This window comes from Apium graveolens, chromosome 2 (genome assembly GCF_009905375.1).
Source record: "Apium graveolens cultivar Ventura chromosome 2, ASM990537v1, whole genome shotgun sequence".
NCBI lineage: Eukaryota > Viridiplantae > Streptophyta > Magnoliopsida > Apiales > Apiaceae > Apium > Apium graveolens.
In genome coordinates this window covers 285,698,221-285,713,704 of record NC_133648.1, presented here as the reverse complement: position 1 = coordinate 285,713,704, position 15,484 = coordinate 285,698,221, and the positions used below count along the sequence as shown (strand labels likewise).

The 15,484-nt window shown below is 36.3% G+C and overlaps 3 protein-coding genes across 4 annotated transcripts; all 3 read right to left on the bottom strand.

The window, feature by feature from the left end:
* Positions 1-555: 555 nt before the first annotated feature.
* LOC141708574 (zinc finger protein CONSTANS-LIKE 13-like) lies at positions 556-4,188 on the bottom strand. Its single transcript, XM_074512267.1, has 4 exons — positions 3,435-4,188; positions 2,782-2,988; positions 1,136-1,416; positions 556-927 (listed from the first exon to the last, which is right to left on the bottom strand). Exons 1-4 carry the CDS (start codon positions 3,972-3,974, stop codon positions 837-839), a joined length of 1,119 nt encoding a protein of 372 aa, XP_074368368.1. The 5' UTR covers positions 3,975-4,188; the 3' UTR covers positions 556-836.
* A 4,619-nt stretch (positions 4,189-8,807) lies between these two features.
* LOC141701694 (uncharacterized) lies at positions 8,808-10,292 on the bottom strand. The gene has a single exon (XM_074505328.1). It carries the CDS (start codon positions 10,290-10,292, stop codon positions 8,808-8,810), a length of 1,485 nt encoding a protein of 494 aa, XP_074361429.1.
* An 806-nt stretch (positions 10,293-11,098) lies between these two features.
* On the bottom strand, positions 11,099-15,291 carry LOC141708573 (F-box/kelch-repeat protein At3g23880-like). 2 transcript variants are annotated; one of them, XM_074512266.1, is made up of 3 exons: positions 15,089-15,291; positions 12,933-14,159; positions 11,099-11,609 (listed from the first exon to the last, which is right to left on the bottom strand). In XM_074512266.1, exon 2 carries the CDS (start codon positions 14,153-14,155, stop codon positions 12,974-12,976), a length of 1,182 nt encoding a protein of 393 aa, XP_074368367.1. In that variant the 5' UTR covers positions 14,156-14,159; positions 15,089-15,291; the 3' UTR covers positions 11,099-11,609; positions 12,933-12,973. The 2 variants fall into 2 exon arrangements, with proteins under 2 accessions (XP_074368367.1, XP_074368366.1); XM_074512265.1 differs by having other exon boundaries at positions 11,099-11,620; positions 15,089-15,289.
* Between the last annotated feature and the right edge of the window lie 193 nt (positions 15,292-15,484).

Here is a 15,484-nt window from a genome sequence, read left to right as displayed (position 1 = left end):
TCAAGACTTCTTGTTTCTGGCTTGATTCAATAATGACTTTAATTTGGATATTTGTTTTATTGATTAGCCAAGATCTATAACTGCTAAAATGTACTCTTTCACTAGAATTTCAAAAACATCTCTCCCATCCGGTTCTTGTGTTTAATCATTTGTGTTATAATATTATGCAACCTAAAGGTTGCATCTAATTTTAGGGGCAAATAATGCACATAATTTATACCGTCTTTCCCTGTAATCAGTTTCCCCTACAGCCTAAAGAATAACAGTAATTATATCATGTTGTAATTCTATATGTATCTATGAAATCGAGTATGGAATTGTAACATACTCGTGAGTAGCACATATTATATAGTTGAGGCCCATAACTGAAAATAGCAGGCCCAAAACTAGTTATTGTTAGCCAGTCCAATTACTAACTTACTAAGTTTTAAAGACATCAACCTGTATCTTCCAAGTTTTACCTTTCATATTAAAACACTTGATCATCACATTTTCAGTATAAATCAAAAAAAGAACTGAAGGCATAAACAAACCAGGTCATAGGGTTGATTCATGGAAAAAAAACAAATTGCAGATTATATACTGAATCTCGTATGCTGCAATTTTCGGAACTTAAATAAATTAATTCAGGTTCAACTTGTACAACAATTATTGATGGGAAGCAAATTACACAATTCATTGGGTTGAATTATAATAAAATTGAGAAACCTTTCTGAACTATCTCAGGATTGTTCAAGGAATATTATCTTAAGTGTTTACTGCAAACCTAGTCCCAGCAAGAACTGGTAAAATACTAGACAAATAAATGTCTTAATATCATTTCTGCCCAAAGCATTTTAACCATCTATCTTCGCGAAGCGACCCTTCACTCTAGCTCTACTTTCTGCGCGAACCTTTCTGGATTCGTACCTGATGTGCTTCTCGTACCTGTTATTGATGAATTGGAAAGATCATCATACGTGATTCTAGAAAAATAAATTATTAAGCAACAAGAAACGATATTTGTAAGTCAATAGCAGTTAAAGAGTAAGTTTCCATTTATATAGCTAGGCCTTTTTATAGGTTAAAGCTTCTAGATTAATACCAGAGCCTATGATCTCATCAGTATGCTTGAATTAATTTGAAATATACTTGCCTCCTTGATTTTCTCTTCTCCTTGTACCGTGTGATCGCAGAGTCTCTATGCTGGCTGCAAAATTCATGCGGGACTTTAGGGAAGATTTGTGAGCCTTCGGTAACAACAGGATTTTGTAATGGTGTCTCATTCTTGTTGTCTCCGTGATGTAACTTAGGATTAATATCTGGATCTTTATCAGGAACTAGACTGTCGGTGTTTAAGTAGCTCTGAAATGAGGCATTAGGCAGAATTACTTCTGCTTCCTTGCCAATATCATTGCACCACTGGAAAGTACTTCCCTGTAAAAAACTTGAAATAAATTGCCTCTTTCTGTTCATATATATAGATCTGATGCTAGCTAGATACACTAAGAAATGAACTCTTTCCTTTTCTTTACCAGGCCTCAAATCCAGTAGTTAAGAGAAGAAGAGCATGCGTATTATTTAATGACCTACATGAAATCAAATCATCAAACTTAATGCTTGACTATTAAAGGTGTACACAACTGGCCTACTCTCCGTTTTACTTTCCAGACTTTCGAGTCAGGACTGCTTTTATTTTTTTCCTGCAGTATTCACTATTCCTAAACATGAAGAAGGCGGGGTGGGGTCTTTAACAAATCATGCAATATTGTTATAAAATTAGGAGTTAAATAAACCAAACAAACAACAAAAAATCTGACATACGAGCTATCACCCTAAACCCTAGGAGTTCCTACCGAAGCTGCGGTGCGGAAGTGTGCTGAAATGGCAAGTCAAAAAAGTAACAGTATTCCAACATCTTTCTTGCACATCAACTGAAATCCAATAAGATGGCTTAATGAAGTGACCTGTTTCTCTAAATTTTGTTTACTATTTAGGAAGTTGAAGTTTTTCCAGAGATGCTTCTGTTGCTGAAGAAACTAAAGCCAAGTTTGGGCTCATTAGATCTACTAGTCATGCTGCTTTATATTGATCCGAAACATTACAAGAATAAGAAGAATCATTAGAACATGAGTATGCGGAGATAGCCTGGTGGTAAAAGATGATCTCCGTCCGACCTTCCCACCTTCATGAGAAGGTTATGGATTTGAATCCTCACAAGGGGTAGGGACCCTCTTTAAAAACCCCACTCTTCTTTAAAAAAAAATTCGAAAGACAGAAAATTTTGAATGATTAGCAAATTGACACATAGTCATACGCCTCCAAAGGGAGAAGTAGGCCTCAACATATTAAAGATCCATGAGCACAAGATTAAGTATCAGACAACTCCAGCTATTTTCCTACCCTACAAGTTATTGGACCAAATAATTAAGCTTAAAGCATTAGACCTATAAAAGTGCACTGATAGTAACTCGTCATCCCCAACTAGTTCTACCAGACTACCAACCATGACTTATCAAACGTATTCTTCCTCGTAATACCCCGGACACCAAGAATTAATTGGTGGTTATAACAGAACTACCCCCGCCCCCTTTCCAGCTGCAAGTAATTTACACACTTTTATTTAGAATTGTGTCTTCTCGATTTATTAAGCCAACACATTATCTTTTACATTGCTAGGGGTAGCAAATCGGCTATTACACATAATTAATTACTGAAATAAATTTTCAACAGAAAAATCTTACTAAGATATGCAAAAATATAAAAGAAGCAATCTATAAACAGGAGCAAAAGGTACTAGACCTCGTGAGAAGAGAAGAAGGTTGCTTCTTTTTTGCTTTCAAAGTTTAAATTCTGCTGCTGGAGGTCATGGTAAGGAAACAGGGACTGGAATCTGGAAGAGGGCTCAAGATCCTGTTTATTTTGGTCAATGCCAGGTTCCATCTTCGCCATTTCACGTAGCTGGAAAAGTATCTCTTCTTTGCGTTGTCCACAAACAGTATTTCGGTTCTGCAAAGTTACTATCACTTCAATCTAAACAGTTTCACTAATTCCAGCAATTTACCACCAACTATTGATGTATGAAAGCATCGAGTGATTTACAAAAAGCAAAATGGTATATTGCTAATCGATATACAACTATTTTGATTCAAATTAATGGAGCCTAGGATGCAATTTTATAAACAATAAAGAACTGCATAAGATAATTGTCAAACAGAAACTAGTAATAAAACTAAGCGGCAAGGAGCCACGGTCTAGAAGAAGGCAGCCATAAAAAAATCACATCGTAACCAATTAACCATAAAGACACAATTCGACATCTTGAATATTGATTCAACTTACTACTACTTTACATTGAAACAAGAATTTCTCAAATCCTCAAAGAACCAAAAAATCTACATCAGAATATGTAAAATTCATATTAAACATACTCGAGGGATATGAGAGGGACTAACCTTAGGCAAAGGAGGAATCCCCGTAACCTGAAAATTATGGTTAGATCCATCTGAAGATATTAGATCATCAAGGCTAACAACAGAAGGAGTTTCCCAAACCAAATAAACCGAAAATCCAAAATTCTCAGACTCCTCGGTCCCGACACTCTTGTTACTCTTCCTCTTCCCTAAATCATCAAACCCAAAATTAGCCAACAACTCCGCCACAGAAGGACACCCATTAAACCCTTCAAGAGGTCTTCTATCATGAACACTTGACTGAGAAATCCTGTGACTTTCCCAATCACAGTTCTGGCAAAGAACAGAACAGTGAGTAGAACAAAAAATGGAAGAAGGGGAGGAATCACACGCGTCGCATAAAACTGATCTGGTGTGCTTAGTAAACAGTTGATTAGTCGAGTGAACTTTCCGATCACATGTCAAACAAAGCTTAGCTGAATCAGCTTTGCAATATAAAACTGCTACAGAATCTCCACAGAAATCACAAAGACATTGTTTTTCTTGAATTTTCCCATCTTGAACCGTTGAAGAACTGGTCATCTTTCTTTCTGTGAAAGGAACATACAAACCAAGAAAGTATTTTTAAAGAAGGGCCAAATCAAATCATACTTGCACTCCAAACATTCAAGTTATTCAAACAAAACAAACTTCTGGTTTAATCATATAGGAGAAAAAGACTGATATAGGACAACCTTATCACTTTTGAAAACAGTGGACCCACATGGATCTTTTGTCATGAAGACATAGTAGTAGGTATAGTTAAGTATAAGTTTGATGACACCACCTTTTTCTCATCAATGACACTTTCATGGTTCATGATTTTGTTACCAAAGAGGTTAGATCTATTACTGTGATAGTAAAAGCAGCTAGTCACATCACATGCCGTTTACATGCTCATTGAATAACCTTAAACAATAACACAAACTAATTAACTTTTTAACGGTTTTACTCTATGCAGTATATACACAACTAAAGGGAAGGCACTTCCAGATCTTTGCTACACATTTCCACCAATATGAATTGAGGTCAAATTAAGTAACATTGAATTTTTTTAATAAATTGATGGTTATGTTTAAACTTTAAAGTTAAATTTCAGAACACATTTATGCATAACTGCAAGTGGAGTCAATTGTACCTTCCCGGCGCCTGCGTAATGTGGCCTATGTCTACCAGAAACTGGCACCATGGTCTCGATTTCTCAGTTTTCTTATCTAGTTATCCGGACAAAGGAGAGATCAACAGCAGGTAGCGTACAAAACTAGTTGATATTACACCACAATTACGAACAAGTGTTAATAAGCAATAAATCCATCTAGTGCAGGGATATAGATAGTAAACTTCAACACTTGACACCTAGATAGTCACAATAGTTGTAAACATCGAACATTAGGTTCTCCTTTCTTGAAAACCAAACATAAGACAATTAATTGCAGTAAGTCAGCTCCTATACTCCTACGCCGTGCTTGTGTTTGACTTTCAGTCGGTGTGTGTTATCCTGTAAAATAAGTTTGCTCGTTCAACCTCTTGTTTTCAGAATAGGAGTCCTGCACAATAATAAATCCTTCTCTCAATAAGCCTCGATAAAGCTTTACTATATCCTCCCACCTCCATAGGTCAATTCCTGGACCAACTTCAAACACCATATCAACAGAAATAGCTCATCCCTAGCATTGACTTGCATCGCACCATTTACAACAACATTATTCTGCCAGACCAGTTTGTCAGAAATAGGAGCTTGATATTGTCTCCAAGAATCAGCTTTTGTGGTAAACACCTGCACTATTGTTACAGAAACATCTAAACGCGTTGTTTTACACGTTCCCTTAAGGACCTTGTAGCCATTGAAAATAGAATCATAACAAAAAGCTATGTTAACAAACTCAGATTTCATTCCATATGGGCTTGCATTGCCCCGGTGATGGATTCTAGATATATTATTTATCAAAATCATTAGCTACAGACTACACAGCTAAACCATTATGAGTAGTAATAGCTGGTAAAACGGACAATCAGAGGTGTTTCTAGATATTTGAATTTAATAAAATAGTGTTCTTTATAAGCACAAGAGCTCTACTATAGAGCCATTTTCCGTGCTTAACTTATAAGCACAAGAGCTCTACCATAGAGCCATTTTCCGGGCTGAAAACAATTGAACAATGAAACTGTATGGTTTTAAGCAGGAGCTTTTTCATTTCATTCTTGGATGATTCTTCTACAAGGATAAGTCCTCTCTTATAATAGAGGTAGTTACAAAGACCCTGGACCACTGTCCTCCTACTGCAAAGCTAAAACAAAAACATTAATTTCCCTCCTAGGACAAAACAAATAAACAGCTACTAAGACAGCTAATTAATCTAGAATCTTCCTTGGATCATGTGCTTCTGAATAGACTGGATAGTTGGGCCTTGAATATTAGGACTTGGGCTTCAATACTCCCCCTCAAGCTAGGTGTGTTGGATGATGAACACCAAGCTTGTTAAGAAGACACTGATGTTGTTCTGTAGTTAGGATCTTAGTAAAGACATCAGCTAGTTGATTAGTAGTGGAGACATAAGTTGGAGTAATCTGACCTTCAGCAGCCTTCTCTCTGATAAAATGGCAATCTATCTCCACATGTTTAGTTTTTTCATGATGAACCGGATTAGCAGAAATTGTCAATGCTGCTTTGTTATCACAAAAAATGGTAGTTGCTCCAAGATGAGTAAGGCCCAGATCCTTGAGAAGTTGCTTGATCCACAGGACTTCACATGTAGCCATTGCTAAAGACCTATATTCTGCTTCAGCTGTGGATCTAGCCACAACTGATTGTTTTTTAGACTTCCAAGCTATAGGGGACTTTCCAAGTAAGAGGCAGAAACCAGAAGTTGATCTCCTAGAGTTAGGACACCCAGCCCAATCACTATCACAATAAGCTTGGAGTTCTGCTGCAGAATCAGAAGCAAGGAGAATACCTTGATCTATTGAACCAGACAAATACCTAAGGACTCTCTTTGCAGCTTGAAAATGAACAGATGTAGGTTTGTGCATAAATTGGCTCAGTACATGCACAGTATATGCAATGTCTGGCCTAGTGATTGTAAGGTAAATTAGTTTACCAACAAGTTTCTGGTACACATCAGGATCAGGCAAGACATCTCCAGCAGTAGAAAGAAGCTTCACATGAGCATCCATTGGTAACCTTAAAGGCTTGCATTTTGTCATTTTGAACTCCTCAAGAATATTCTGCAGATATTTCTTCTGTGATAGAAAAATGCCTTCAGCACTTCTATCAACTTCAATTCCGAGAAAATATCTCAAGTCTCCAAGATCCTTCATTTTGAACTGAGAGCTCAAAAATTTCTTTGCTTCCTCAATTTGAGGCATGTTGTTACCTGTCACAATCAGGTCATCTACATATGCCAGAATTGCAGTGAAGTTTCCATCTCTCTGTTTTGTGAAGAGAGTGCAGTCTGCTTTAGATGGAGTAAAACCATTCTCCTTTAAAACTGAACTCAGCTTATCAAACCACAGTCTTGGTGACTGTCTAAGATCATAAATAGTCTTGAGTAATCTGCAAACTTTAGTTTGAAGCACAGAGTATTTTGCATATTTCTCTGGTGATGTAACATCAAATCTAAAACCAGCACCTTCATAACATGGAGGAAACTTCATGTATACCACCTCCTGCAAATTTCCATGTAAAAACGCATTCTTCACATCCATTTGATGTGTGTACCAACCCTTCAAAGATGCTACTACAAGTAAAGATCTGACTGTAGATAGCTTTGCTACAGGGGTAAAGGTTTGGTCGTAATCAATATCATACCTTTGTTTATTTTCCAACACCACAAGTCTAGACTTGTATCTGGTGCTTTGTCTCTGAGGATCAAACTTGGTTGTGTACACCCACTTGCACCCTATAGCAGTCTTTCCAGCAGGTAAATCAGTAATTTCCCAGGTTTGATTACTCTCCAAAGCATCCAGTTCTTCATTCATGGCTTGGAGCCAATGACTATGACTTGCTGCTTCTTTGAAGCATTTAGGATCAGGTGCTTTACCTACTGTATTCATAAAGCATGAGAATTGAGAGTTGACCTGAGTTTTAGTTACCTTCCTCACACAATTTGCACTGATATGGTAACCATTATGCCAAGCAGGAGGTCTATGCTCTCTGGTTGATCTTCGAATGATTGATTGTTCTGATTGAGGAAGATCATATTCTGATTCTGTTGCATCTTGACTTTCATTTGGAAAATTCTCATACTCATAATCATCACAAGTAATCTGTGTCTCCTTGGTTGCTTCTTGTTGCGCTTCTGAGCCCTTTACCATAGTTGACTGAAATACATGATAAGGGTATATAGATTCATAAAATCTTACATCTCTGGAAACAAATGTAATTCCAGTAAGAAGATTATGCAACCTATATCCTTTTTGTGATGAAGAATAGCCTATAAACACACATGGGACTCCTCTTTCTTGAAACTTATCTTTCTTTCTGCTGGGATTGGAAGCAAATGCCAGACATCCTATAGTTCTTAAATGTCCATAACCTGCCTTCTTTCCATAAAGCACTTCATATGGAGTTTTACCTCTTAAAATAACACTTGGTAGTCTATTAGTAATATGTGTAGCAGCAAGCACACAATCTCCCCAGAACTTGAGTGGCAAAGCACCTTGAAACCTCAGATCTCTAGCCATCTCCAGAATATTTCTATGCTTCCTTTCAGCCCTTCCATTCTGTTGTGGCCTATCTGGACATGAAGTTTGATGGAGTATTCCTAATCTTTCAAAGAAGAGTTTACATTTGTAATCATCAAATTCCAGGGCATTATCAGACCTTATGATCTTTACCCTTTGATCAAATTGAGTCCTTACCATTTTCACAAAGCTATAGATTGCACTATAAGCATCAGACTTGTGCTTGAGTAAGTGTACCCAAGTCACTCTAGAGCAATCATCTACAAAGGTAAGAAAGTAACTATATTTACCTCTGTAATGAACTCTATATGGTCCCCATGTGTCAATGTGCACTAGTTCAAACACATTGCCTGCTCTTGATTGACTCTTAGTGAATGGAAGTTTAGTAAATTTTGCTAGAGGACATGCTAGACATATATCTTGATTACCATCCTTAAGCTCAATTTGATCAATCATCATCATTCTCTTTAAAGGTGTATGACCTAGTCTCTGGTGCCACAACATCTCTTTACTCAACCTAGGAACATCCTTAACTATGGTAGGGAGATTTAGAGCAGTAATAGTGTTGGCAGACATAGCAGCTTTACCATTACTAATATATTCAGTTTTACTGCTGTGATCTATAGTTTGAGCTTTAATATTCCTTAAGGTCTGTTGAAGTGGCTCATTAATTAAATAATAGAGACCATGCTCTCATTTCCCAATTCCTTTAACTTGACTTGTCAGACTATCTTGAATAATGTAGTAATTATCATGGAAGACTATAGTGCACTTCTCATCATGACATAGCTTATTAACATACAGTAAATTGTGTTTAAAAGCAGGAATATAAAGCACATTCTGTAATTTTAGCTTATTAAGCCAACACACATTTCCTCTGTGTGTAATCTGAGATTTTTCACCTGTAGGTAAGTTAATTCGAGCTAGTTTTTCACAGGTCACGACATTTTCTAAAACATCAATCATACCAGACATGTGATCAGACGCACCAGAATCTATAATCCATTCAGCATTTTTAGTGGAATCAGCAAAATAGCATGAGACCATACCTGCATAGCTGCCCTCAATTTCATCATCTGTATCTCCTCCCCCTCTTGAAGAAGCTGGTAGCATCCGCAACAGCTGCTCAAGTTGTTGTGAGGTGATTGTAGCAGTACTACTAGCTATAGATCTAGTATCTTGAGTTGGCCCTTGCACATTAGCAGCAATTCGGGCTCCAGAATTAGATCTTCCCTTGTTCCATTTTTGCTGAGTACCCATGCCATTGCCTCGACCCTTGCTTCTGTGTGGTTGTTGTGTTTGAGGTTTAGCTTTAGCATGCCAACTGGGATAACCCACAACTGTCCAACATTTATCAGTGTTGTGACCATGTTTCCCACAAGCACCACATTGTGTTGTACCTTGAAGATTAGCAGAGATACCCATAGTCCCTTTACTGTACATCACAAGGCCTTCACTTTCGTCTTTGGAATGACTGAGAATCTCCCGTTGTGCTTCTTCTTGTTCGATATAACTACACGCTGTTTCAACCGAGGGAAGAGCAGCCATCATAAGCATTTGGCTTCTCTGAGCAGCATATGTGTCATCCAATCCATTCAAGAATTGGAACAACTTTTGCTCTTCTCTTTGTTGAGCAAGAACATTAATCAGAGTTGTAATTTCTGCAGTTGTTGCATTAATAGTAGGAAGAATGACCAATGATTCCAGCTCCTCCCAAAGTGACCTCATATGAGTGTAGTATTCACTAACTGGCTTTCCTTGTTGTTTGGTTTCATACAACTCCTTATTTATCTTGTATTTCCGAGATCCATTGGTGAGAGCAAAACGTTGCTCAAGATGCTTCCATATATGATGAGCACTGCTCACAAACATAATAGATTTCTTGATAGAATCAGAAACCGACCCTAGAATCCAAGAGATGATCATGTTGTTGCACGTATCCCAGGCGTCCTTCTTGACTTCATCGGTTGTATCTCTAAGTAATGTACCTTCAACAAATCCCAGCTTACGCTTTGAAGATAGGGCGATTTCCATAGATCTTTTCCAAGATCTATAATTAGACGAGCCTTGAAGCTTATCAATGGTCATGAAATTGTTACCATCAGAAGGGTGAAGATACAAAGGGCTCGAGACATCAATAGATGTTCTAGTAGGAACAATATTATCAGTAGTTGCCATTTCGACAATAAAAGATATAGATAAAGTGAAGAATAAGCACACCAATTATATGATGTAATTCATAGCTCTGATACCATGAAAACAATTGAACAATGAAACTGTATGGTTTTAAGTAGGAGCTTTTTCATTTCATTCTTGGATGATTCTTCTACAAGGATAAGTCCTCTCTTATAATAGAGGTAGTTACAAAGACCATGGACCACTGTCCTCCTACTGCAAAGCTAAAACAAAAACAAAACAAATAAACAGCTACTAAGACAGCTAATTAATCTAGAAATAGTTGGGCCTTGAATATTAGGACTTGGGCTTCAATACGGGCTCAACTAGAATGAGTATTTGAATTCTTTAAAAGATTAAGAGCTCTACCCTGCTGCCTGCCGGAAGTGTAGAGGTCAAATAACTAATGTATACAAGATCACTACTACTTTTGGACTAATCTTTGTTACTTCAATTTATATACTTAAATAAAGTCTTCACATGACTCGACGTGGGACTGGCGTTTTAGAGTATAGTGCTACTTCAATTGACAAGAACCAGATTCCATGACAATAAATGTCACTAAAAATTACAACACAAGCATCAACAAACTATATTAACAATTACGCAAACAAAATACTTCTAATATATGCATGCTGCTTTGGTTGCATTTAACATAGCTTGATAAAATAACAAAATTATTCTATAAGAGTATAAGCCAAACAGTCAATTCCAAACTTTATTAGTTTCAGAATTTTGGTTCTTATGAAGAACGTTAAGAGCGTGCACTAATAACCCCTGTCTCTGTGTTCGTGCGTGTGTGCAATGAGTTACATAAAAAATAACTTTTTGTTCAACAATCTATAAAATTCTCATTACATGTTACAGTTTACAGAGACAAGCCTCTTGTTATGTATTACCACTGCACATATTGCATCTCTTACACACACACTAAACAAGAGATAAAACAAGATATTTCTAGCAGACATTAGATACCTAAATTATGTATACGGACAAATGACCATGGTATGCAATGACACGGAGTGCAGGCAACCTGCTAAATCATGGACCCCTCTGCAGAATATCTATAGTCAATCTTTGTTTCCTCTCAAGTGTAGATGTAATTGACATGCCTCATTACCAATGAAGTGATTCATAAATAACCGTGCAAATACGAAATGGAGAAGTGGTACTTTGTTGGCGAGCAGCAAAATAGCATGATAACCTTGAACTCTGGCGGATAGTTCACGTACAAGTGTCCTGTTTTGGTTTTTGATCCTTTTTCGTCCACAGGGCACCCAAATTTGAAAGTTGAGGATATGTAGGCATGGACAAGATTTTCTGAATTTCAACTTAAAAATTTAAAATGAAAGATTAGAAAAAAATTGAGACTTTGAATACAATACAATATAACTAAATAATAATGCAGTGCAATTCAAGTTATTAAGAGTCATAAGCTAAAATCAAGGCTACTCCGACTATTTAGAGGCTTTTGGTTAAGGGTTCAATATACCTAGTCTTGATACCTTTCTAGATACATTTTAATTTTTAGTTATATATTAATAAATATTAACTTTTAATTAACGAGAACTCTTTGCTCATGTTTTTTTGATGCTCTGGACTTTTAGCTCATTCATACTCAATTTCTGTAATTCAAACTTAGGTTGTCCCATAAAATACATTTCAATCAATCATAGTTCATTTCCATGATAACTATAATACCTAGTAAGTGGGCAGCATTACGAAATCCCCCCAAAATGAACTATAAAGTGATGAAAACTTTTCCATGTATTATTCAGGCGATTAATATATGAAAAATATAGTAAAATGAAAGGATTATACTTGGCCAAGAATATGAAGTGAAGGGATCATAGTCCTAAACCTTCATTATTTCCAAATAGCCATATCCTGTAAGTAACAAAAGAAAAGCCTACGGTTCACTTCCATATTTTGACAGTCTTAAAAGACTCTTATATTTTGTGAAAACAGAAAAGTTAATCAATGACCTTCAAAACCACAGTTACAAAATGGGCTAGGATGTGATTTTAGTGGACGGCCCAGTGGGCTTTATCTGTCGGCTGCTAGAAAAATGTCAGCCATATTCACCTCCGAAGTTTTACCCACAGTTTAAAGAGGAGCTAGAGGTAACACTAATAGGTCTGCACATTACATTGTCATGAAAGATGAGAAAGTAGTAAAACATGAAGTGATTACTCACTAGAGGTCTGTACTATTTTCACTTGTCTTTAGAATCAAGGTCAATATTTCTCATAATCATTTTCTAATGACACTGGAGATCATATTATTACATATATAGCAGAAATATGTTTATAAAGACTTGACAGTGTATAATTTATTGTCATCATACCAAGTTCAAGAAATATAAATCAATCTGTATGACCAATGTAATATAAAAAAGAAGGATGCCAATGTCCCATACGGTTCAAATCAAATGTATTAAGAGTGATAAATGTGCACAGAGAAACAATAAATTGTTAAAGAAATATCACTAAACCGGGACCTATTTAATTAACTATGACACAGTCCATACAAGGCAACATATACAAGAATAATAACGAGACTGATATAAAATGGTTGAGCAGGCATGCAATAAAAGCCTTATTATGGAACTACTAACAATAAGCAACTACTAAATTTTTTTACCTGTAGATTGTTTCTACCATGAGACAGAATTAGTTGGCTTTTCACTCCACTTGCTCAAAGCCATCCAGCGAAACAAGTGTCTCGATATATTTAAGAGTCAAGCTACTGGTCTCTTCTCCAAGTTCAAAATATTTGGTTTCTTTCTTCTCGTCACAGTCATACAAGAAGACATTTCCATTCATTAACTTGCGCCCATAAAACAGTCCTGCACCCAAATAGCAATATAGCCATATATTTGTATCCGAATCAACCTCAACACTGAATCTTTTCGTCCAAGACATCTCGCCAGAAACATCATCCAGCGTCCATAGATCAAGTCCTGGTCCATAATCAACAGATTCAAAGACCATAGCAACAAACCCTTCAAAATCCAAAACATCTGACCCCTTTCTTTGAATAAAGCTTGGGAATGAAACTAGTCCAAAAACCTCTTTGTGCAAATCAAATGAGATCAACTCATCCCCACCGTCGAAATACATTACCCCATTTACAACAATACTAGTTTGCTTGTAAATCTTCCAATTCTTCAGAATAGGAGCCCGAAATTCTCTCCAAATATCAGCACTTGTGGAATACACCTGAACTATTGGTACAACATCAAAAATATTTTCATATACAATCCTAAAGACCTTGTATCCATCAGAGATAGAATCATAACCAAATCCTATCTTAACCGGCATCGATCTAGTTGCGTATGGCTGTACAGAAGGAAGTTTCTTGAAGTGCCTGATTGATGGATTCCAGAGGTAGACCGCTCTACCAAAATAGTCTGCTAGACAGATAATGCCATTATAAGAGCTAATAACTCGAGAATAATAAAAAAGATGTGGCATTAAAAGATGATTAAAGTGCACGGGAGAGCTGGAAAAATCTTGTCTGTTCACATTGCTAAGGCACCCTCCTTTAACAGGTTGACATGGGCGTCGCCTTCTCAGTTGCACTTCAGCTGTACATTCGACAAGAGTTGAAAGAATGGACTGAGTGGAGGCAATGAAGTCCTGATCGTCCTCGTCGGGCGGCGAATATTCGATATTGAGTGCTGAGGGATTATTTATTGAAGCACTGATGGCCCGGTGAAGGTGAGATTTTATGATATAAGGATCTGAGATTATGGATAACCACAGCTTGCAGACGGATTTGCATTGGAGCAATGATTTTACAGGAACTCGAAAAAGTATTTCAGTAACTATCCCTTCCGGTAAATCGCCAATGAACTTTGCCATTAAGCTTAGAAAAAAATTATTACTTTTGAATTAGAAAAGCACAATGAAAAGCTGAAATAATAGGGTGCTGGGAGCAGCTTAAACAAAGTTGCACACCTCAATAAAAAACAATTAAAAAATAAGAAAATCAACTGAAATATCTTAACTTAAAAAAAAGATCAAATATAAATAGATAGCAACTTTTATGTTTAACTCAGCACGACGCCTCAACCACAATGTCACCCATAAACCACATATTTTAAAAGTATAAGTTAGAAGTTAGGACCTTTAATTGCATTCAAATTAAAGACAGAGCGACCAACTATTTATTTGCACTAAAAATAAAAGGCTAATACAGGTTGAGGTAATAGTAGTTGGCAATGCCACAGTCAATAAGAAGAGGTAAAAGGGATTGTTTCTAGAAGCCCTGTCAGCTACAAAGGTCCTAGTTTAGCCAAGTCAATCATGGGCATCACGAATGAAATGCTTTAATGAACAATCATGCTTACTAGCCACTTATAATCAGCAACACACAGATAGAACATAGTACTCGACCATATCAAATTTCATCACATGTGTTTTTGAAGTAAATCTCATCGCATGTCACAATTTAGATTGTGTTATATATGAAAATCCCAGTATCAGAGTTTAAAAGCATGGTAAGGTTTCAAAACCACACTAAAAACTACATATGATAATACATATCTATGTCCTAAGGTAACAAGAGCTAATTTAGATTATAATTATACTATAACACAAAAACACAATAAATGAAACAATAAAAGAGATAAATCCATAATGTTGAAAAAAAAGCTAAAAGCTCAAGGGTACATGTACATAATCAAGAATTGAGCATGAAACTTGAAACCCACAATCCTTGTACATTACTAATAATCAATGATCAACACAATAAGTAAACCCAAGATTGAAAGATTAGAAAAGTAGGAGTAGTACTTGTTTATAGATTGCTTGCAAAGCCCAGCATTAAAACACCCGATTTAACACAAGATTTAGAGATGTATTAGTGGATGTATAGATAAATGGACAAGTAAATGGTTGACAATCATACTCCAACACTGAGAATGAGAATAGTAATATACATCCGAGTGTGTGTGTGTTTTGACTTTTCTAAGTTGTAAAGTATTGTCATTCTTCATTAAACATTTTTTGCATAAACATTTGCGTTCAAAGTATCCGGTCTCAACTTTCCCATTTGTTATCCGCGTGGACCATAGCGCTAACGAAATCTTGCTTTGCCAAAACAATATTAAAGTTTTATTTGATAACCGGATTAGTCATATATTCTAATTTTTATTATATCATTTTTTGGAAATTAAATATAAAATAATA

Coding starts and splice junctions, on each gene's coding strand:
- LOC141701694 (XM_074505328.1), bottom strand. CDS start 10,292: ATGGCAACTACTGATAATATTGTTCCTACTAGAACATCTATTGATGTC.
- LOC141708574 (XM_074512267.1), bottom strand. CDS start 3,974: ATGACCAGTTCTTCAACGGTTCAAGATGGGAAAATTCAAGAAAAACAA. Junction 2,989..3,434: donor GGATTCCTCCTTTGCCTAAG/GTTAGTCCCTCT, acceptor GTAACTTTGCAG/AACCGAAATACTGTTTGTGG. Junction 928..1,135: donor GAGAAGAGAAAATCAAGGAG/GCAAGTATATTT, acceptor CATCAATAACAG/GTACGAGAAGCACATCAGGT.
- LOC141708573 (XM_074512266.1), bottom strand. CDS start 14,155: ATGGCAAAGTTCATTGGCGATTTACCGGAAGGGATAGTTACTGAAATA.